This window comes from Podarcis pityusensis (genome assembly GCF_964106645.2).
Source record: "Podarcis pityusensis genome assembly, chromosome: 10".
Lineage (NCBI taxonomy): Eukaryota > Metazoa > Chordata > Lepidosauria > Squamata > Lacertidae > Podarcis > Podarcis pityusensis.
This window is the reverse complement of record NC_138035.1, coordinates 29161320-29184388: the sequence shown is the minus strand read 5'-3', so window position 1 is coordinate 29184388 and position 23069 is coordinate 29161320. Positions and strand designations below refer to the sequence as shown.

The 23069-nt window shown below is 44.6% G+C and overlaps 2 protein-coding genes across 3 annotated transcripts in view; both read left to right on the top strand.

Annotated features, from left to right (window-relative positions):
- The window catches only part of IL2RB (interleukin 2 receptor subunit beta), a 29887-nt gene extending 19390 nt beyond the window's left edge, over positions 1–10497 (top strand). For both annotated transcript variants that reach the window (XM_080971715.1, XM_080971716.1), the window contains exons 8-10: positions 1656–1776; positions 3063–3147; positions 4109–10497. In XM_080971715.1, the coding sequence (XP_080827841.1) occupies positions 1656–1776; positions 3063–3147; positions 4109–4906 (1004 nt within the window). In that variant the 3' untranslated portion in view covers positions 4907–10497. The remainder of the gene's footprint in view (positions 1–1655; positions 1777–3062; positions 3148–4108) is intronic.
- Positions 10498–16926: 6429 nt separating this feature from the next.
- TMPRSS6 (transmembrane serine protease 6) overlaps positions 16927–23069 on the top strand; it is a 29333-nt gene continuing 23190 nt past the window's right edge. The window contains exons 1-4 of the mRNA XM_080971694.1: positions 16927–16969; positions 18900–19057; positions 21215–21351; positions 22019–22086. Of these exons, the coding sequence (XP_080827820.1) occupies positions 18910–19057; positions 21215–21351; positions 22019–22086 (353 nt within the window). The 5' untranslated portion in view covers positions 16927–16969; positions 18900–18909. The remainder of the gene's footprint in view (positions 16970–18899; positions 19058–21214; positions 21352–22018; positions 22087–23069) is intronic.

The following is a 23069-nucleotide window of genomic DNA, read 5'->3' as shown; positions in this document are numbered from 1 at the left end:
CCGAGAAACGCATATACAGTGGTACCTCAGGTTACATACGCTTCAGGTTACAGACTCCGCTAACCCAGAAATAGTGCTTCAGGTTAAGAACTTTGCTTCAGGATGAGAACAGAAATCGTGCTCCAGTGGCACGGCAGCAGCAGGAGGCCCCATTAGCTAAAGTGGTGCTTCAGGTTAAGAACAGTTTCAGGTTAAGAACAGACCTCCGGAACGAATTAAGTACTTAACCCGAGGTACCACTGTACTTTCCAGCCTGGCTAGATCTACACAGCTGTTCAAAAAACACTATGAAAACACTCTGGAAAAAAAAACTTTTTAAACTTCTCACAATGGAAAATATTGAGTTGAGATTTCAGTTCTGCAGCGCCATCTGGTGCCACTGTGTTATAACACATTTATAACTTAATTTGCCTAATGTAGCTGTCAGTGTAAAAACATATTGCATTATCAGAGGCCTTTGCCCATACAGCCTGCCACTCTAGGAATGAGCAAATTGGGCTATTTTTAGCCGATGTCAATTTCACATGAGATCACCCATAAGTCTGTTCAGTCTCATTCAGACATTAATTTGAGATACTGCATTTAAAAAAAAAACTGCATGAAGATTCACACTTAAAAGTGTAATTTTATACATTTTCCCCCTTCAAAGTATGGATTTTCAAACCCTTTTTGATCCTCGTAGGCTGCAGGCCTGAGCATACTTACTACAGCAAGTTTGTTTACATGGGGCCCCTGAGTCTCCCCTTGCTGAAATTAAGTATTTTTTTAAAAAAACCAACCCTTCTGGGGTTTCCCCATAAAATAGGATGCAGCAGTCAGGGGTGATGAGAGTTGTAGTCCAGCAACATTGGCAGGCCACAGGTCCCCCATTCCTATTCTATAGGTACCGTTTTTAGGCCCTTCTCATTTTTCCCCCCTTGTTGTACATATCTGCTTTTAATCTGGAAGCCATCATGGGACACTTTAGAGGTTATCAAGGTGTGTGTTTGCAAGGGGAGAGCAACAAAATAGAAGTGCAAATATTATTTGCTATTAATTATTCAAGGCAGCACTACAAAAAGTGCTTCAGCCACCCATATATAAATATTCCCTTCCACTTTTTTGTTGAATGGAGACCAACACTTGCAGGGATGCATTGAGTTGCACACCCTTAAATCCATGCACCCTTAAATCTGAGGATGAAGGCTGAGCCAAAATTTCCCCGAAAACATTTTTTTCAGAGAAAAATTCTGAGATTGCGCTCTCTCTTTTCTAACCCCTTAGAGAAAATAACGCCACTTTGCAGAACTTTTTCTGAATATTCTCCACTGTAGGGGTGGGTGGGTGGGAGGGTGTTAGTAATGCCAACCATTCCTCCTCCCTTCTTCCCTCACAATTCCCTGGAATGACAATAGTCTGGGACACTGTGGAGGTTGTAGGAAAGGGGCTAGCCTAACAACACAGTTGCAGCACCACATGCAAAAAGAATCTTAGGAAACAAACACTGCTAAGAACCAACCCTGTGTTGGTGAATTTCTCCCACACCTGGAGAAATTCTGTGTCTCTGCACACCAATAGGGTGGATAATTTTAAGAGGTGATTTGTATACACCTGTTCCTTTGGTTCAGATGGGAATCAACTGTCTTCCATGAATGGCTAATTCCTCCTCTTTGTAGGGGATGCATCGTCTCCAAGTCTGCTCCTGGCAGTTCTTCTCACCCTTTTGGGGAGTCTCGTCTTCATCTTCCCCTTCTTCATTGCCATTTTCCTGAGGGGCAAATCACCGGCATCAAAACGGTAACAGGGAACAGAGATCTTGCTTCCATACTCTGACACTAACTGTTTCCTTAGCCAACAGCTATACTGTGATAATGATCACTTCTGCATGTGATGGGAATGAGGTGGTAGAATGGGCTGTAGCTTCTGACTGCAGCTGGAAGATTCCACTTTTAATGATCCTTGATGTAAGCACTTCCTAAGCAGAAAATTAGCTGAGCAAGGAAAGGACTCATCTTGAACCTTTCTCCCCTAGGCTTTAGTTTTCTTCGTGCAAGGAGTTTTCTTCTGAAGGGGAATCTTCAGACATGATACCCACACACACCCCTGCAGTCTGAAGGAGTACAGTCTGTCTTCTCCACTGCCTCATGTTTCTACCGCTGCACTCTGCTGAATGGGCAGAACCAGCCTGAAAAAATGGCATCAAGGTTTCTCTGAATTTTTGAGACCTAAGTCAGAAATCTCACATGGTTCCCAGTCATCCAAATCCTCTGTTTCTGTTGTTGTTGCTGAGGAGGAGGGAGAATGTCCTTAGATTTCATTCATAATAAGGACACAGATGACGCTGTGGTCTAAACCACTGAGCCTCTTGGGCTTGCTGATCAGAAGGTCTGTGGTTTGAATCCACACAATGGGGTGAGCTCCCATTGCTCTGTCTGAGCTCCTGCCAACCTAGCAGTTTGAAAGCACACCAGTGCAAGCAGATAAATAAGTACCGCTGTGGCAGGAAAATAAACTGCATTTCCATGCACTCTGGTTTCCGTCACGGTGTCCTGTTGTGCCAGAAGCAGTTTAGTCATGCTGGCACCATGACACGGAAAGCTGTCTGTGGAAAAACGCCGGCTCCCTTGGCCTGAGAGCAGGATGAGCATTGCAACCCCATAGTCGCCTTTGACTGGACTTAACTGTCCAGGGGTCTTTTACCTACTAGGCAATGGCTTTATGTTGCTGTTAATACCCTTTTTGCCTTTTTTCAGTTGAACAAATTACATTTTTTTATTATTTAATTGTTAAATTTGTATACCGCCCTATACCTGTAGATCTCAGGGCGGTTCACAACATAAAATTACAATATAAAATGCCCACTAATAAAAATAAGAACAAAGACAACCTAATAATCCCCCCCTTCCACAATATGTTTAAAAGGGCATCAGATGTCCATCAACCAAAGCCCTGCTTAAAGAGCTGCCAAACATTCACACGACTAGTCCACCACCCTCCTGCATTCCTGGCTATGCTTAGTTGTACTGTTGTCCAAACCCATATTCCCTTTGCACCCTTCTCACCCTAAGCTCTGTTTGCTTTAGCTTAAGGAAGGTGCTGAAGATCCATTTGCCAGACCCTGCTGAGTTCTTCCCGTCTCTCACTGCTGTCCATGGAGGAGATATCCAGGTAAGGTGGAATTGGAGGTTGAGGGGGTAAGGAGATGGAGGACAAGACTGCTGCCTATAATTTGGGATGGATAGTTTTTGCTTATCTTAAGCTTCTCATTTATCCAACCTTAAGTGCAGCTTGCAACATTTCACTTTGCATGTTTTTTTGTGAGGCGCAGCAAAGACTCTCAGTCCCTCCTATTGTAGTATTTGTATTCAATCTGATTTTTGTCTGTCTGAAGGTTGCTATTGGTAAATTTAGACAAGTCATAATCCACACAAATATTGCATATCTGTGGTAGGGATTAATCCATCAATTTCATTTTTTCCCTCAGTTTCATATTTTTCCAGTCTTATGTTGAGTTTGCCACATTCCCACATTGGCGCTATTGAAAAAAATAGTCATCGCAAAAAATAATAATAGTGTGCATTTCTCCTGATATACTGACGTTTATGTACAATTTCCCTTAACAAAATGCATTTTTGTACACATTATTTGCCTGGAGAACTGCATCTCAAAATTCAGAGAAGTGTGAATGTTGAAGGAGGGAGCTGCTTTTCAGCCCACATGTTGTTTCAAGGAAGTGCAAATTTGGTAGAGTCATGTGAAAATGCAAACTGAAACACATTTCTTCCCCTCCAGTTTTAGCCCTTATTGTAAGTAGCATGACCACAGTCGTTGCTATTATTTATTTGTTGACATATTTTTAAACCACTCTGCATCAGTTAGAACTCAGGGTGTTATACAAAAAGAGACAGCTCACCTGTCAAAATGGGTCCTGCCAACTGGATCCAATTCCCCAGCCCTGGATTATAGATCAGGGGAAGCTATTCTGTATGAGTTCAATTTATTGAATACATGAATTGAATACATGAATGGAACACTCGCCAACTTCTGCTTGTTTCTTTGATGGTGGCATTGCACCTGTTTGAACATTACCCTTTATTTTCTTTTTGTACTTCCCCACTAAAACCAACAGAAGTGGCTCTCCTCGCCAGCGCCCATGTCTTCCTTCTACCTGGCTGCAGCAGTTCCAGATGTTTCTGTGCTTGAGGTGATGCAGAAAGGCAATCAAGAGCCTTGCCTCCTCCTTCCCAAGGAACATCCTACTCATACGGATGCACCAGAGACTAGTGGACATTCTTCATCCAGCTGCGTTACCAACCGGGGCTATTTTTTCTTCCACACCGATGATTCTCTCGAGATTGAGCCCTGCAAGGTGTATTTCACCTACGACCCTCTTACTCAAGAGATCAGTGGCAGTGAGGACAGCGACCCTGACTCCTACAAAGTGCTCCATGAAACTTGGGACAACCGGTCACCGCCACCTGCCTACAGCATCATGGCAGACCAGGAGAGTGAGTCTTTTCTGCAAGAAGCAAAGGTCCCAAACCAGAAGGTTGGAGGTTGTCCAAGGACTCTTCCATCATCAGAGAGCTTCCCCGTGACATCAGAAGTGAAAGAGGATGAGAACAAAGAAGGGAGTGAGGCCATTGCTCACCCCAACAAGTCTCCAGAAAAGTATTCCATGGACTTTTCATGTGTCTGGGAGCCGTCTGGCAGCAATACTGATGAAACAGAAGCAGTTGGAAGGGTAGATCCTTCTACAGGCTCTGTGGAAGACAATGGGCCTGCATTTCCCCAGCCTATGATTCAGAACTCAGGCCAAGCCAATGATCTCTGCAGAGCTGCATCTTCCAGCCAGGTGCTGAGTTCTTCAGAGGCCTACTTGACCCTGAGAGATCTTCAGGGCCATTATGGCCATCACTCAGTCTGAGTTCTGAACCGTCCCTGAAAGCAAGAAAGCATCAACACCATCAGTTAAACGTCATCAAAGAAAATGAAAGGCTTTTAACAGGCAATGGGACTTACATTTTAACTCTCCCCTCCCCCTCTCAATACGCAATAGTGACCCCCACCCTGTAGTGTTGGGAAGCCAGGAGAGCAACAGAGCCCCACCCTTATTGCCTCACTGGATGCTACTGGAGTATAAGGAGAGGGTTTTGAGGTGCTGTAAGGGGTGGGTTTAGGGGGGCTAGCTGTAAGGGGAGGGGGGGTTGGTGAGTTGTAAGGGGGTGGCGAGCAAAGAGGGCAGGGGTACAACCCCTAGTAACTAATGAAAATGGTAATAGGAACCAGATTTATGACATGGGGTGGGAAGCATATGGCTGCATTTTATCTTGAAAGTGGTTACCCAGAAACTTATAAATGGAGCCCATTGTCATCTGTTAATCCATTTTCTTGAATAAATTCTTGAATTTTGGGAGCATGTGATATGCCACTGAGGCATGTCTTTCCCACAGAAACCTCTGCCTTCTCCACGTGGTACACCCTACTATGGATAACATGAACAATGGCATTCTTGTGCCCATTAGGAAGCAAAGATCCTACCTCGGTACAGTGGTGCCTTGGTTCTTGAACTCAATCCGTTCTGGAAGTCCGTTCGATTTCCAAAACATTCGCAAACCAAGGCGTGGCTTCTGATTGGCTGATGGGCCCCAGAAACAATGCCGACAGCCAAAAAGGACATTCAGCTTCCAAAAAACGTTCGCAAACCGAAATGCTTACTTCTGGGTTTGCAGCATTCAGGAGCCGATTTGTTTGGAAACCAAGCAGTTTGGGAACCAAGGTACAAGGTAGTGAATTGTTGTCTACAGGTCTAAAAGAATCCTATAAGTCTATGAAGCTCCAGTGGAACAGCACGTGCCCAGTAAATTGTTGGTCAGGGATGTAACTGAAAATTTTCTGGTGCTTTTTATTATATGGGTTTATACCTTACTGCTACTACGAAAGAATCTGATGCACTGAAGATGTGAGGTGCATTACCTTCTGCTGGTCTATAAAATCTTCTGTAATTCCATATGTTAAAAACAGATGAACATAGTTTACTGAAGTCATTGCAGCATTTTAGCTAAGAGTATTGAGTTGTATTTGAGTAGACCCACTGAAACAAATGAACCTAAGTTCGTCGTGTGTATTAAGTGGGTCTTCTCTGAGTAGGACTAGCATGGGATACAACCCATTATTTGTATCTTGGCTAGTTGTTTTAAATTGCTTTCAATGTTTGGTTAATTGGGGTTACCTTTCTTTTTGCAATTTAAGCTTCATTGCAGCAAAGGGAAAGGGCTTACTTCTAGCAATAACTTGTTTAGCTTTTGAATATGACAACTTTGAAATAATCCCACTTTCGCCACAATTGTTGATTTTAAATTTTCCCTTGTTGGATGTGCATATGCCATTGATGTTCATTATAACAAGATCCCAAAATTTAATGAGCCATTTTCTTAGATGTAGGGCATCTTTTGCAGCAGTCAGCATATCGCAGTTGTGCTACCAGGACCGTGTGAAAGAGTAATGTTCCTTTGTCTCTAGGCACTGCTTCCTTTTTTTAAAAAAAACCCTTTAGGGTTTAGAGGCAAATGAAGGTCCAGAATCTTTTTGATCATCTACAGAATGTGGATCCAGTAGCTTCTTGCTCAGAATCTAGTTTGGTGTGTGTGTGTGTGTGTGTGTGTGTGTGTGTGTGTACTTTTAGTTGTATAGCTTTATACTTGGAGGCTGCTACAAGACAGCACTATGGACTACAAATGTGAGGCAGAAATTCAATAGATTAAAAGTTTTGTTAAGCCTACGCAGATGCTTGTTGAATATTGCAAAGCATACGCAGACTGTCCAGAAGCAGTCGGTTGCAAGCTAGCAGGATGAAGCAGGAACAAGATGCTGCTACTAGTAACTTGGTTACTTAGAGGTTTATTACTTACAGCAGGCTCACAAGTTACTATATACAAGATACAGACACGGATCTTAACTCTCTCTCTGAACAAACTCCAACTAACTCTCAAACAACCACTGACCAACCAACACAGGAAAGTCATGAGTCATCATGCCTATATGGGTGACCTTATCCAATAGCAGAGTTGTATCCAAGGTCCCATATCACCAGGCAGAATAACTCCCCCTGCTCAGTCTTCCTGGCCTTCGGCCTACTCCTTAATTGCTTCTGTGGGAAGCTGCATGTAGGCAAAGTCCCAACACCCTCTCACAGCTTCCCATAGGGTCGCTTAACTGGCCCACTCGGTCGGCTCCCATGGGCCGCACTAACCCGGTGCAGAGCAGAGTGGGGACCGCCTTCTGCAATGCTGGCCAGCTTCCCATTGGCTGCAGGAAACTCCTGCAGCCAATGGGAAGCTGCGCACGCCTCCTCCGTGCTGGAAGGAGCGTCAGAAATAGCATTTGCGCATGCGTGCGTAAGCACACACACACTCCAGCTCACCATGGCGTCTGCAGGACTGTGAACACAAGCCACAAAAACTTTGCCGACCCCTGGTATATGTGATAAAGGGTAACCATACCGGGGTGAAGGCGTCTTCTTCTATTTGTCCCCGTGTCAGTTTCAGTTTGTTGTATTTTTAATCTTTGTTGGAAGCCACCCAGAGTGGCTGGGGAAACCCAGCCAGATGGGTGGGGTACAAATAATAAATTATTGTTGTTGTTGTTGGTTGGTTGAAACACCAGAGAGTTACCTGGCTGAGGCTGCATTTCTAAATGCACTTACTAAGGAGTAAGCTCCGTTGGATACAGTAGGATTTACTTTTGAGTAAATATGCACAGGACTGCACTGCGGAGCAGACCTGGCCCTAATCATGGGCAAGCTAATCCTACACTTGCTTGCTCTGAGATAAGTCCCATTTGACTTCAAATGGCACTTTCCCCCACAGAGGAAGCTGCCATATCAGATCAGACCCTTAATCCGTCTAGCCCCACATTGCTCACCATGATTGGCAGTGGCTTCCCAGTATTTGCTACAGAGGGTCTTTCCTTTGCTCTGTTTTGCATGCAAGGCTCTACCACCCAGTTTCAGTCTCTTCCTCTTGACCTTTGGGTCCAGACACAAAGCTGAATGAGTCAAACTACAGTTAAAGTGATTCAAAGGTTGATGATTCAAATTAAGAACATGACACTGTAATTGAAACAAAGGCATTTAGTCACTTTTATTTTTACTGCCGATGAAGTGTAGTTTCTTAACAGCCTGTAAATCTTACTTCTGCTTTTCTCTCTCTTCATTATAGTGTTTTTGATGTACTGTGTTGATTATTTTGATGGTTACGCTCTTAGTTACTTTGAGTCCCTTTTGCAGAAGAAAAGCAGACTAGAGAATATTCTAAATGCACTTACAACGGGACCATGCGTGCATGTTCTTCCATGTTTGAATACAGGAAACATTTTCACAGCAAAAGCCAATCTAATTTCCCATTTCAACTGGAATATTCTAGTGATGTCGCTCTGCCTTGCACGACAAAATATCCCTCTTTCATTTGATTATGATAAGATTATTACAGAGCAGCACAGCTCATAGCCTGTGCCAGTGAAAAATCATCTTAATTGATATAGCCCATTCCATTGTTTCCCTTGCTTGAGGAAATAATCACATAATTAACAGAGATGATGGATGAATCATCTCACATAAATAGATACAGATCTGCACCTGTGCCTGAAACCAAAACCAAATTATTTACGTCAAAGCATTAAATATTCAATTAACATTTGACATGCTTTCTCCCTGCTTTGAGGAACACATACTACCATCACCATGATGCAGCACAGAGATACTACTTTTACCATGATGCAGTGGAAGGGTAGATGGCAAAAGACTGATTGCGTGGCTGCTGTGATGGCCATTTTCAGTGATCGCAATGCATTCTTTTTTCTTCTTCATTGTCTCTTTCTTCACTTGTGACAAGAATCAAGAAATATCAGAAAATGAATTCCTTCCACTTAATTTTTTTCAGAAATATCTAAGGATGGAATGAGGATTTAAGGAACCTCTCCAGTATTCTATAATGTGTTTTTTTTTTTTTTTCATTTAAAAACAGAAAGAAATGTGCTTATATAAATGTGCTGAAGTTAGGATTTTAGATCGTAAGCTCCTTGGGGAAAAACTTGTCCTATGTAATGCAATATGCATGCCAATGACACCTTCTCTCTCCCTCTCATATCTTTTAATTCTATTGATCATATAGGAAAGCCTAAACATCTACATAGTTATATTAGATGCCTGTTACATAAAATTTTGTCAGGCGAGGGAGAATTTATTGGGTGTGAATCTTATGATGGGGAAAATATTGCACTAAAGAGTTTGTCCTGGTTATAGAACAGGAAACCACAAAATACCAATGCATTTCTGTGCTGCCACCTCTGCAGCCGTGCATTGGTGGGTGGTTCGCCTGTTAATATTGTGCTTGCCACAATGTGAGGCTAACCTCAGTTGTTTCCTATGCTCTTTGTTCTAAAAACAGGAAGTGTGTGTCAACACATTTAATTTTTGATGGTACTGATCTAATAACAAGCACACACTGTGTACAGACAGGTTTGTTTGTTTGCTTGCTTGCTTGCTTGCTTGCTTGCTTGCATGTATGGGCATTCACAGGGCCGGATTTAGGTTTGATGAGGCCCTAAGCTACTGAAGGTAATGGGGCCCTTTATATATCCAGCTGTCCTTTGTCAACAACAAATTGTCACTGTTTTTTGTGTTGAATATATGCTATATGGTAATTTATGGACCTAATAGGTATCTAAAGCCATTTGCGCATAACAAAATATGTATTTTATCAAAGTAATTATTGAACTGAAATACAATTAAGAAAAAGTATATTAATAGTGAAATTGGGGGGGGGGGCAAGAGAGTGGGGCCCTAAGAAGTAGTAGTAGTAGTAGTAATAGTAGTAGTAATTTATTATTTATACTCCGCCCATCTGGCTGGGTTTCCCCAACCACTCTGGGCAGCTTCCAACAAAATATTAAAATATAATAGTCTATTAAACATTAAAAGCTTCCCTAAACAGGGCTGCCTTCAGATGTCTTCTAAAAGTCTGGTAGTTGTTGTTGTCTTTGACATCTGGTGGGAGGGCGTTCCACAGGGTGGGTGCCACTACAAAGAAGGCCCTCTGCCTGGTTCCCAGTCACTTGGCTTCTTGCAGTGAGGGAACCGCCAGAAGGCCCTCGGCACTGGACCTCAGTGTCCGGGCAGAACAATGGGGGTGGAGATGCACCTTCAGGTATACTGGACCGAGGCCGTATACCTATAGCTTGTTTAGCTTATACGTAAATCCGGCAGTGGGCGTTCATTTGCACACTAGAGATGATTAAAAGAACCATTGATCATATCTTAGTGGAGTTCTTTAATAACCCTATAGGGGGCTTACCTCTCTCTCAGCTGTAAGGTTGACTGTGATCTTGGGCCATTCAGTCTCTCAGAGATGTTGCATGGATAAAATGAGGCAGCGGGGATCAATGTGTGCTACCCTAAGCTCCTCAGAGGAACAATGGGATGCAAACGTAGCAAATAATAAAATTCCTGTATTCAAACAAGATTGCATTTATTGTGCTAATTTCAGAACGGTTGGTTAGAGGGCAGCTCTCCCATGTCACACTGTATCTTATGATGCTTGCAATACGTCTGCATTTCCATACTGGCAGGAAATCCATTTTGCCTCTCTTGGCTCTCCTCAGAAAACCTCAAAGGGGAGCTACTACCCCCCTTCACAAAACAATTCCTTTCAGGATCCTTTGCTTGGGAGCCATGGAAGTAAAACGGACTTGGCACTAGGGTTAAGTGAAGAGATTCACTTGGCTTCTCATTTTTCTCATCTCTCCATATTTCTACATCAGTTTGCAATTTTCTAAAAAAAATGCACCCTCATAAAAATTCATCATCTCTCCTAATGTACACATTTTTGAAAAGCAATTTCCCCTAACATAAAGCATTTCTGTGGTATTTTCACTAATATGTTCCATTTTCATGCACACTCTCCCCTGGGATGGGTGTTTTTGTACGCATTACTTAGCTGAAGAACTCATTGCAAAATTCAGATACGTGTGAACTTCAACGGAAGCCTGGGTTCCAATTTGCATATTGTTTCAGAAAATGTGAGTTTGGTAAATTTGTATTTAATTGCAGACTAAATCAAATTTGTCCCCCATCCATACTTAGTACTGAATTAAAAGTGGCTGTGTCAGCAGTCACAGTTTGGGAGATTGCTTCAGGGGAGGGGAACTTCAGGCCCTGGGACCAAGGTAGGTGGTGAGCCAGGGGACCTTTGAAGATTATGCCTAATGGCTGAATAATGCATTAAATTCAGTACATATATGCACATTCCCTAAGGCCGGTTAGGGATTATGCACAAAGTGCATATGTACAAAGTTCAGCTGAGACATGCTCATTCCCCAAGGAGTATTGTAGGTTGTATATATTGACCGGGAAATGTGCAGAATTCCCTCTTCATGGGAGGATGATGCATGAATGTGGACAATGTCCAGTTTTCATGCACATTAACTGCTCAGCTTACATTCCCCTTAAGGCATAAACTTCTGCTGCAAGTAAATGCTATGCTTCTGCTTGGTTAATAGTATCCAATGCATCAGGGAGATGGGCTAAAAGGCAACACTATACGGATCCCACAGAAGCAGAGTCAAGTGCCTGATGTTATCTACTCTTAATGCCAGCTTTGTCAGCTAAACATGCCAGACCCTGAAACTTCTGCTTGAAAAAGGAATGATCTATAGCTGGCCTTCCTTTCCAGGAAGCCGAAAGGTCTGGCATAGAAGATCTTGGGACTGTGGTGTTTCAGCATTGCCATACACACAGTCTCCAAGGAAAGGAGTGCTTGCAGAATGTCCATTTGCCCTCCTCAGGTGGGTGCCTTTGCGGGCGGGCACTGAGTCTCCTCTGTGAACTGGCCTATTGCTGGCCCGATCATACTCCTGCCGCCAAATTGGCCAATGGCAGCAGGAATCTAGGGGGCGTTCACCTAGGCGCGGTGCCAACTGATCTGTAGCAGCGCTCGGCATCGCGTCCAGAGGAAGGATAAATACCTGGTTGGCAGGGCCTTTGGAGACATTGTTAGAGCAACAGCCCCAACCCTGCTAGCATGAATCAGGCATGGAAGCAGGCCAATTGCGCCATCGGTCACAGGATGGAGCGTTCCAATGGCTGGGTGATTCATCACCCAGACATCAATGTTAATCAGGAGGTGCTTTTCCACCAAGTTGGGGTCCACCTCTCGGATGCTGGCAATAATATCTGGCTATGCAATATAGTGGAGGGCATTGAGTGTTGGTTGCAGGTGTCAGTGCTTTGGTGGCGAGCCAATAATGCCTCGATTGGTGGATAGGCATTGGGTAAGCCAAGTCTTGGTTGGAGGGGAGGTTGTAGCCTCTGCCTGCCCCTCCACAGGTAAGGGTATCCTGTTAAAAGGATCCAGGAGGAGTGGCTCCTGTCCGATGCTCAGGTGGGGGCTAGGGCCATACCACTCCTCCAACGTGGACCACTTGGGGGATGCCCTGATTTGATGTAGGTCATAGGGCATTCCCTCTCCCCCGGCTGGCTTCACCCTTAGAAACACTCCCAGTTGCTTACCTTGATGACTATGATCAAACATTTCACATCTGTAACTGATAAGGTTGTGGCCTTATTTGATCCCCAAAGCCCAATACGCTGTGTGTTGTCTAGTTATTTGCACCTTAGGGAATAGGGTGGTCATGGGGCCTCGCCATGCAAGTAACATAAGCAAAGCTGCAAAGAGGAGTTGACAGAGCACAGCGCCTCACCAGCCATAGCAGGGAGGAGGCATTTTAATGGCTACTAGCCACAAAGTCTATGTTCTGTTTCCATGGTTGAAGGCAGTAGGCCCAGTTTACAAGGATCACAAGTATGGGAGAGTGCTGTTGCCTTCAGGTCCTGCTTTCAAGCTTCCCATCGGTGTCTGGTTGGCCACTGTGAGAACAGGATGCTAGACTAGAGGGGCTTCTGTACTAATCCAGCAAGGCTCTTCTGATGTGCTCATCTTATTGTTTATCTTGTGGAGCAGGTGCAGCATGGGCAGGGGCGGTTTGGCATTCCCATTCAGCAACACCTTGACATCCTTGCCAGCATGCCCTTCGCTTGTGGTGTACCCAGTGACGCACAACATTCCCATGGAAACATGGCTGTCGAGAAGCAAATGCAGCTCCGGTGGGTGGGTACAATTCCTTTGCAACCGGGTCTAATTTTGGCCTGCTGTGTCCTTGTCTTATTCAGACATTTGGATACCATGGTGATGAGCAAGCTATGGACGTCTGCATAGATTCATATTTGCTTCATTCTTCTTTGATGATCAAAGGCCCAAGAAAAATGCATTCCATAAGATCATGAAGTTCTGCAGTGGCTGGCATGCAAGCCTGGTGTCAAGGGAATCTAGATCTTTTTCTACTCCCCAGGATAAGTTTTTTTAAATCTCATTTTGGTAGTTACGCCAGGGATGGCAAACGTCATCCTCTGGACTATGAATCATTTTCAGCAACAGAATATTCTTAAAATTTTACCCTAGCTATTGCTTGACGTGCATCATTATCATCATCCATCTTATTCTATCCACAAAGCACCTAAGCTTATTTAAAACTTAATGTCATTTCCTCAATCGTTCCAACTGGTTGCTGCAGTTAGGGTTAGGCTTCCCCCAGCCCACAAAATATTATCAATGGCATTTTTTGTTTCACTAGTCATCCAAATTGCTCTGGGCAGTGCTTCTCCCTGTAAAGGACCACTTCTCTCCACATGAACCTATCCAGACCGTGAGATTATCATCTGCATGCCACCTACAAATGAGATCAAGAGAGAAACCACAAAAGCCAATTACAGAGTGTGTGTCATGAGTCCCAATGAGACCTCTTGGAGGGGCTGGTCAGATCAAGATGAGGGATCAAAGGAACTGGAGGAGTTATCAGTTTACGACCCTGGACATCACGCTTGCCATACTAAAGCCATGCCCACTCCTACATAAGGAGAACCTAGGGGGAATGTTGACCATTGGATCAATGTATTAGCTTGTGTGGTCATGCCTTACACCTGCTGCACTCCTGGTACAGTGGTACCTCGGGTTAAGAACTTAATTCGTTCTGGAGGTCCGTTCTTAACCTGAAACTGTTCTTAACCTGAGGTACCACTTTAGCTAATGGGGCCTCCCGCTGCCGCTGCTGCACGATTTCTGTTCTCATCCTGAAGCAAAGTTCTTAACCCGAGGTACTATTTCTGGGTTAGCGGAGTCTGTAACCTGAAGCATCTGTAATATGAAGCATCTGTAACCCGAGGTACCACTGTACTTTGCTTAAGTACCATGTTTATTTGAGTATTAAAGTTTTTGGCAGGGAATGTAGTCCGAGTCCTTTGTCCAGAGGGAGCCAGGACACAGGGCCCATTCATTCTGGTTTTGTTCTCCCGAGGGCAAATTGAGGTTGATGGGGCAGTGCCAAAGGGGATGGCAACTTATGCATTCCACAAAAGGAAGAAATGCATCACACCCCACCAAAGAAAAACAGGACACAGATGTGTAGAAAAGATGGCACTCAATGCTAGTCCTACCTGCTGAAGTTAATGGATGTGATTCACTTAGGTCCGTTAATAACAATGGGTCTCCCTTGAACAGCTGAAAATAGCCCCAGATTTGCAGGCGCCAATGTATATGAATAGACACACATTTTAAAACTATGATTACACCTTAATTAGAAATACAGTATGTGTCACTGCAGTGTATGATCTGTGTGCCTGCTCAGTCTTCTCTCCAGGTGCTAACTGCTGACGGGCAACTTCAAGTCATCTGCAGCTCTCCTGAGAGTTCTTCATCTTTAAGCCACACTTACTGGATAGCCCTTCAAATAAAGGACACATGCAGATAGATGAATGTCATTTGCAAAGTAGGACACATGGCCACCCTCCCTCTTTGCCTGTGTTTAAACAGTTCCTGAAAGCCTATTTCTTCTATATAGGTCGCCAGTGACTGTTTCTACACTGACTTCCTGCTGTTTTTACCTGTCATTGTGTTTCAATGGTTCTTTTATTGTTTTAAATTATTTTTGCAAGCCACTTTGCATAGATGTTATCCTGAAAGCTGGGGTAAAGGTATACACAATTTTAAAAATGCATTAAAGAAAGAATGATCAAAAGAGAAATTTATCAGCTGTGTGGCAAGTAGAAATGCAATTGGCATGGCCTGCAGATGCACAAAGGGGAAAAGATTCACTTGTTGGATTTCTGTCAGGGAAAAATAAATGTTGGCAACTCTAGTTATGAACCTCGGGGAATTTTCACAGGGCTCCAAAATAATTGCACCCAGTAGGCACTCTGACTGTATCTAAGTTGGTTAGTGGACCTATGGACCAGACATCAGTATATAGCCATAGTGGCCCACAGGGGGCAGACATCCAGTTTGCTAGAGAAATTATTTGGGGTGATCCAAAGGTTGTTTTTGGATGAACTTTTGCTTATAGCCCAGTTCCTTTTTCAGTCAGTACCTTTTGAATGAGTAATGCACCAGGAACTGCAAATAAGGAACGAGAAACAAACACCAGCCTCATACAGGGCTATCATGAGTAAATGCGATTTTGTCTTCAAAACAGAAAGTGAGGATGAGGGAAGCAGAGACTCAAAGGGGTTCAGAATATCAGGGCTGGTTGTCTGAGACAGACTTTTGCTTGAGCTTATCAGCGCTGTCTGTTTGGCTAGGACTCTGCCAGCCTATCGCTGCTGAGCCCATTTCATCACTCTCTCTGCTGCTCACTTCCCCTCCTTTATCCCCTCTGCTGACAGCCCTCTAGCAAGGCAGCAGAGATTTGGCTGCCCCTACTCACCCCTGACTGTGCCTTTTACCAGCTGTGCAAGGTGCATATATTTAAGGAACAAAAAGCACACTCCAGCATCTTCTTGAGGGGGAGGCTGCACCTGTTTGATTTGTGTCTGTTGCACAGCTATTGAAAGTGCAAAAGCTCTTCCAAGGGGGGAGAGACATAGCAGCTCTAAGATGGACATATAGGCATTAGTTCCCAGCAGAAGGCTTCCCCCACCCACCCATTCAGCCATATTTTGACTTTATCCCCTTGGAGCAAATGAGTGTAACTAAGACAGGGAAAAGTTGCCAGGCAACTATTCAGCAGCCCTCTAGAGGGGGGCACATGAGGGAGGAGGAGGAGATGGTTGGGAGCAAGCAGTGCATTACCTTGGCTCTTCAGAGCATCATTCATTCCACATCTTGCAAGCTGTTGTCCTCCAAACTGCCCTTCCCCACTCTCCCCAAGTGCTCTCCTCTGGCACTCCCCCATTTGAAAAGCTACAATGTCTTCCGCTTTTTGTAAGAAGAATTGCTACAAGATTCTCATGGAATGAAAGATATCAAATAGGTAAGGGGATGGCTTTTCATTGGGAAAAACATTGTTGTTGTTATTGTTATTGTTATTATTATTAAGATTTTTTAACTGTCCTCCACCACAAAGTCATATTTGCGCACACTCACACACACACAAACACAATTTACAATCAAAAGTCTAGAGTAGGTCCCAAAGCATCTTGCACAGGTGTCAAAAGCCCAGGTAAAGAGGTGTGTCTTCAGCCAAGATGCCAGATTTAGGGGCTGCCACAGAGAATGTCTTCTGCTGAGACGCCACACTGCTGAATTTTCCAGGGTGGTGAAACTACCGAGAAGGTCTCCCCACTGCCATTCTTAACACCCAAGAGGGTTTTTAGGGCACTAGCCTCACATAAGCTATTGAGCGACACAGAACACTTTGTGAGGAAGAATGATGTGGCATGAGAACATTTAAGCACAGCTTTCAGTGCTGAGCTGGAATAGGGCAAAGGCCGAAAACAGAGGACAAAAAGCATTGGACAACAGACCAGTCACAAGGAAGACCTTGGGCTTAAGTAAATATTCAATCCTGCTCAGTATTTACATTCGTGCGTGCGTGTGTGTGTGTGTGTGTGTGTGATTTCAGATGAGACCGCACCAGGCCACAACCACAACGGGAAGCTGCAAAGGTAGGCCTGTCACTTTGGGGTCACACTGGTATTTAGAATTTCTCTTCCCAGTGAGGAAGAAGAGGCTTGGAGTTCTGATGCTGGGTTACAGGTGGCTATAGAGTGCAGCCCAAGCCTTCTCCTTATGGATGTGTTGGTGCAGGGCCTGTAGGAAAAAACTACAGAGGCGAAACATGAGGCTTCACATAATGGGCGTTCACAGGATTTTTTCTGGGGGAATGTGGCAATCGGCAAAGTAAAAGCACTGAAAGGAGGAAAGAGGCTAGTTTCTATCAAAAAGTGATAAGAATAGAGTCTGTACATTTTGTCTCAGGTCCTACAATTGCTAGAAACTCACTCTTTTAAAATGAAAGCTGGGAATTTGGAGGCTATGGTTCATTATTGGGGAGCAATTGCCCCCTTGCCCCCATGGATATCCATTCTTTTCATTCTGACTTTGCTGGCCATGAATGTGAGGAGTGATTAGTGCTGTGATTTATCAGGAACAACTGCATTATTGTCTCAGAAATAGGTTTATAGCCTTGTTCTATGCCCTCTGGCAGGGGTAGGCAATGTGGGCTACAACATTATAATTGGCTATACTGTGGTGGGAGTTGTGGTCCACAACATCTGAAAGGCACCACACTGGACTTCCCTGATCTGGTGCTTTCCAGATGTTTTAGACCACAGCTCCCATTATCTGCCAATCAATGGGTGTGTCAGCTAGGGCTGATGGGAGTCATAATCAAAGCCATATGGAGGTCACCGGGTTGTGGAGGGGCTGGTATGCACATATATTTGTGTTCTGTTGCTTCTTTTCACCTTCAGTCTGCCACATTTAACTCAAAACTCAAGGCTGGTTCTATTATTGGGCAGAATGAGACAGACAGCTCAGGCGGCAGATACTAGGGGGTAGGGAGCTGGACAGAAGAATTGTGCATGCCATATGCATCCCCTAATCTAGCCTGCTGCCCTCTGGTGGCATGGAGGACGTTTTCTGTACAGGCAACAAAATGTATTGGGCCATCCCTGAGAAGCCTTAAATGGAGGTCAGATGTTGCTGTTTTGCCCCACTGACATCTTACTTGCTTATTAGCGACACTTGTGACAGTAACCTCCTGATTGGATCGGAGCAGGATTTTAGTCCAACAAAAGGCCACGTATCCTGTTTCGCAGAGGCTGTTTTAAAGGGTTCTCGCGTGGCGCTGTGGGTTAAACCACGGAGCCTAGGACTTGCTGATCAGAAGGTCAGCGGTTCGAATCCCCGTGATGGGGTAAGCTCCCGTTGCTCGGTCCCTGCTCCTGCCAACCTAGCAGTTCGAAAGCATGTCAAAGTGCAAGTAGATAAATAGGTACCGCTCTGGCGGGAAGGTAAACGGCATTTCCGTGCGCTGCTCTGGTTCACCAGAAGCGGCTTAGTCATGCTGGCCACATGACCCGGAAGCTGTACGCCGGCTCCCTCGGACAATAAAGCGAGATGAGCGCTGCAACCCCAGAGTCATCCGTGACTGGACCTAATGGTAAGGGGTCCCTTTACCTTTACCTTTACCTTTACCTTTACCTTTACCTATTTGAATGGCTGTTGGGTCCAAGTCCAATTTAAAGATAAATGGCCTAGGAAGGGGACAGCAGGGGCCTGAAGTCACCCATCAGTGGTTAGACCTGGGCAGCAGACTGGGCAGGAGCACAGGTCCCCTGATCACAGTCTTCCCCACTGTGGTAAGATGTACGACTATTATTTAAAAATGAACTCAGTCCAGTGGTGGCTGCAGATTGGGATGGGAATGTGTGGGATATACAGCTGTGAACTTATGGAAATGGCATAAAATAGAGGAAGCTTTGAACCCACCTTTCCACTAAGTTATCATGGTTTTATTGTGATGATTCTGACATAGAACCTCAGCTATGGAGAATGGAGAGGAGGCTGATCCTTGCTTTGCTTGTTTGGTAGGTTGTCCACAATGGAGGGAGAGGAGCAGGAGGACCATTCAGAGGTGCAGCCTCACCAAAGACACAAGCGTGGACTCTGTAACTGCCAGCAGTGCATCCCACTCTGGATAGTCTTGGTGCTGCTGGGCTGTGCTGGAGCGCTAACTTGGTATTTCATAGGTAACTGTTTGAGTCTTTCAATGTTCTTCTCCGGGATGGTTGGTGATCTGGGATGAGGGGGGAAATCCCATTTGGTTCACATTTAAATGTGAACTTGCCTGATTCGCACTTTCCAAAACAATTCAGGAAGTGAAACACAATGATTCTTCGAAATTCACGCTTATCCCAATTTTGCATCTCTCCAGCCAAGCAATGTATAAAAACACACATATATTGAGGTGTGCATCTAAATGCATGCCTTAGTGCAAATAACATGCAAGATTGTGTATAGTAGCACTTCACACAAAACTCTTAACAAATTTTTCTGAGGACTGTAAATAACAACAACAATAACACACACACAAAAATGTGGAGAACTGAACTCCACTAATGTGGAGAACTGAACATATGAATGGGAAAATGGGAAACTGAGAGAGAAAAACCACATCCCTGTTACTGACGCAGCATGGTGGGGGAATGAGGCCAGTTGAAGTGTCTCAAAGACACTTCCATCTGTACCTGACCTCCCGTTTGCCGCTCACTTTTGACATGGTGAAGTCAACTCCTCTTTCATGTGGCTGAATGGTGAAGTGATTGTATGTCCCTTAAAAATGGTTTGAGGGAGAATCTGCAGCTGAGATGCAGGTCAGTTTCATGGGAAGGTTGAAAAAGTCACACAATCAGTTCACCGCACCATCATGGAAGCATCTAGGTCCAGCATTATCACAAAATATGCTAATTTAACTTAATTATAGATAGCTGGCTAGAGGAAGAATCTGATATATATCCTGTTGGGATGGCTACATTTTAATTTGCTTAGGTAAGCATCAAGAGAAGTTGCCCCAAGCATTTTTCCCAAGAAGCACTGAAAGATACAAGTTTTGAATTTTATTATACATGAAAGAAGGAAGATTCTAAGTAAGTTACACTTGACATATTATGACAATGAGTTTAAAGATTCAGGAATTAAACAGTTACATGTGGTTTAATTAAATACAGTATGCTGAAGTCTTATTTCTATTATAGCTAACTACTGCAGAATTTGTTCAATATAGCACAGTAATGATGGGGGCTGACTTTCTAGAGTGGGGGAGGGACAAGACTTGGTGCTAGAGCATCTGCCTTGCATGCAGAAGGTCCCATTCTTAATCCCCAGCATCTCCAGGTAGGATTGCAAGCCCCAACAATCAGCTGATGAGCAGTGCCTGCAAATTCCCTTTTGGCCCATGTCCTTACCTGCCCTTCGCCTGATGTCAGGTACAGGGCGACTCCAAGAGCCAACATGGGCCTAAGGTTGCTACAGGACAATGGTTCACCATTATTGCTGTAGACAATACAGAGTTAGGCAAGGAGTTAGGCAATATGAAGCAGCTACCTGTGTTCCTATGCTCGCTATACAATTCCGTAATCCGGCATTTATTGAATATATAATTTTGTATTTTTGATTTAAAAAAAAAAAAACCCTTGAAAAACGACTGATGTTCTTGAAATGCATAGGGATTTTAAAAAATATGTGTCTGTCTTCCTTCCTTCCTTCCTTCCTTCCTTCCTTCCTTCTTTGGCTTTCTCTTCATCTGTTTTTCATTCTCCTTGGCGTTCATATTTCCTCTCGTTTCTCCTTCCCAGAAGAGGATCCTGTTGCACCATAGTGTGCAGGAAGCCCTGCAACAAGAATGGGCTGGGCACCAGATTCTTTGCATCCACTGGTTCAAAAGCCCCACAGCCCCTTAGCTATTCACCAGGCAGGAGGTGTAACAGGAAGGAAGGAAGGAAGGAAGGAAGGAAGGAAGGAAGGAAGGAAGGAAGGAAGAATTGGCTTTCTCTCCCCCCCCCCCAACTGCTCAATTTAGCACCCTGGCCAGCGCAGGCCAGCCCAGCTTAGAATGTGGCAGGGGACCGGATGTGCCACTCCCCCACCTACAGTCTGAAGTGGTACTGTCCATTCTAATACTACTTCATTCTGCAGGTTTCATTAGGGTGGCCATACATCCTGCTTTGCAGATGAGGGCCTGCCATTTATTTATTTTACTTGGATCTCACCCTTCCCCACCAGCCTGGCTCCTTTGACGGAGTTGTCTGAGTGAAGTCTACCCATTTCAAGTGTGGTGCAGTGAGAGCCCCTGTGGTATCTTGGTTCCACTGTATGGAACTCATCCATGTGTCTCGTCTTCCTGGCAGACTACAGACCACGCCACACAGCATCCCTGCACTTCTACTCAGGCAGCCTAAGGATCCTTAATCGACAGTTTTCCCTGGATCATGGGCGGATGGAATCCAGAGGCTTCTGGACAGAGACAACAAAGACTCAGAAGATGGTAGGGGCATGACTTCATGAGCTACAGACGGTGTTAGTGTGAGGCATTAGTACAGAGGTTATTAGTGTGCAGAATTGCCAGCTTCTCTATGGGTCCTCCTCCAGTATCTTTCAAAGCAGTTTAAGTTGTGACTTCCCCTGAGTCATTATTGGGTTTCCCCAGCAGGAAAAGCCTCGTCTGCTAAATTTCTACATTTCAGTCTGCAACAAAAGGCACATAAGCAGCCATAGGTAGCCAAGCGCCCTACTTTGCAGAGGACAGTCCTCTGTTTTAAGGTGTCCTCTATTTGAAACGCCCAAGTCCATTTTACAGATAAAGACCCGTAAGAAGGGAAAGCAGAAGACATGGCCTATTGACACGGTTAGCACCTAAACGGCAGACTGAGCAGGCCAGGCACACAGCTCACCTGGTCACAATCTTCCCCGCTATGGCAAAATGCATTGCATTGCTGCTTACATTATAGCAATTGTTTCTTTTTCATGATGCATTTCCATGTTTGGGGCAATTCAGAAGCGGCACCCTAGAGCAGAGATGGTAAAAATAAATATGGCAGTACTGGTTCATGCCTGAATGCTGAATGATAGGTGAATTATATTGTGAGAGAGACTGGGTATTATTTTCTGATGACACCATTGTCTGGTAATGACTAGAGAGCATTCTTTTACAGCTGAAAGACCTCATTCATGCCACCGATTTGGCTCCTTACTACAACTCCAGCACTGTCTATGCCTTTGGGTGAGTGAAGCATTATTAGCCTGTTTGAAAGCTACCCTTAGAAGCTGCAGTCTGTTTATTTTACAGAGATGAAGAATCTGCCATACTTGCCCCCAAATGATTATCGGTCGTGACTTTGGGTTAATACACCTTAAAGCTGGAAATGTTTAGCTAGCTTCAGTAGCAGTGGCATGATCGCCACTATTGAAGCTGGGATAGCTCAGCTGGTAAAGCATGAGACTCTTAACCTCAGGGTCGTGGGTTTGAGCCCTATGTTGGTCAAAAGGATACCTGCATTGCATTGGACTAGATGACTCTTGTGGTCCCATCTAACTCTATGAATTTAAGATGCGCAAATGGAAAGGGAAAAGCTTTATTCTCATTGCTATTTAATATTTATTTGAAGCTGCGGAGGGCGCTCATTGGGAGTTCTGGAGCAAGGTGCCCTCAATATGCTGGTAACATTCAGCTCCATTTCTCCATAACATCTGAATCAAGAAATGCTGTGTAGGCCCCGGACCTGTGTCTGGACAGAGCAGTGGGATGGATGAGGGAAAATAAATGGGGCTTGAATCCTAACTGGTCCACTGCCTGCCCTGGATGGGGTTGCGCTTTCTGTGAAGGAGCTCTTTGGGCAAGGTAGCCATAGTTGCTAGAAGTGTCTTTTCCAGCTGAGCCTGAACTTTGACTGTTCCTAACGCAGGAGAGGCTGGCCACAATAGTCCAGGCATTGGTGACATCAAGACAGGATGACTACAGTGCACTTTATGTGGGCTTCCCTTGAGCTTGACCCAGAAACAGCAGTTAGTGCAAAATGCTTCAGCACGATTGCTGACAGAAGGGAGGCCTTATCAGCATGTAACACCTCTATTCAGAGATCTGCACTGGCTGCTCATATGCTACTGGGTCCAGAGGTGGCGCTAGCTGCTCCAGCACCCAGAGTGGCCCACGGGGGCAGGGCTAGCCACCCGCGGGGTTGCATCTGCGGCGGCATGAGTCCCAGG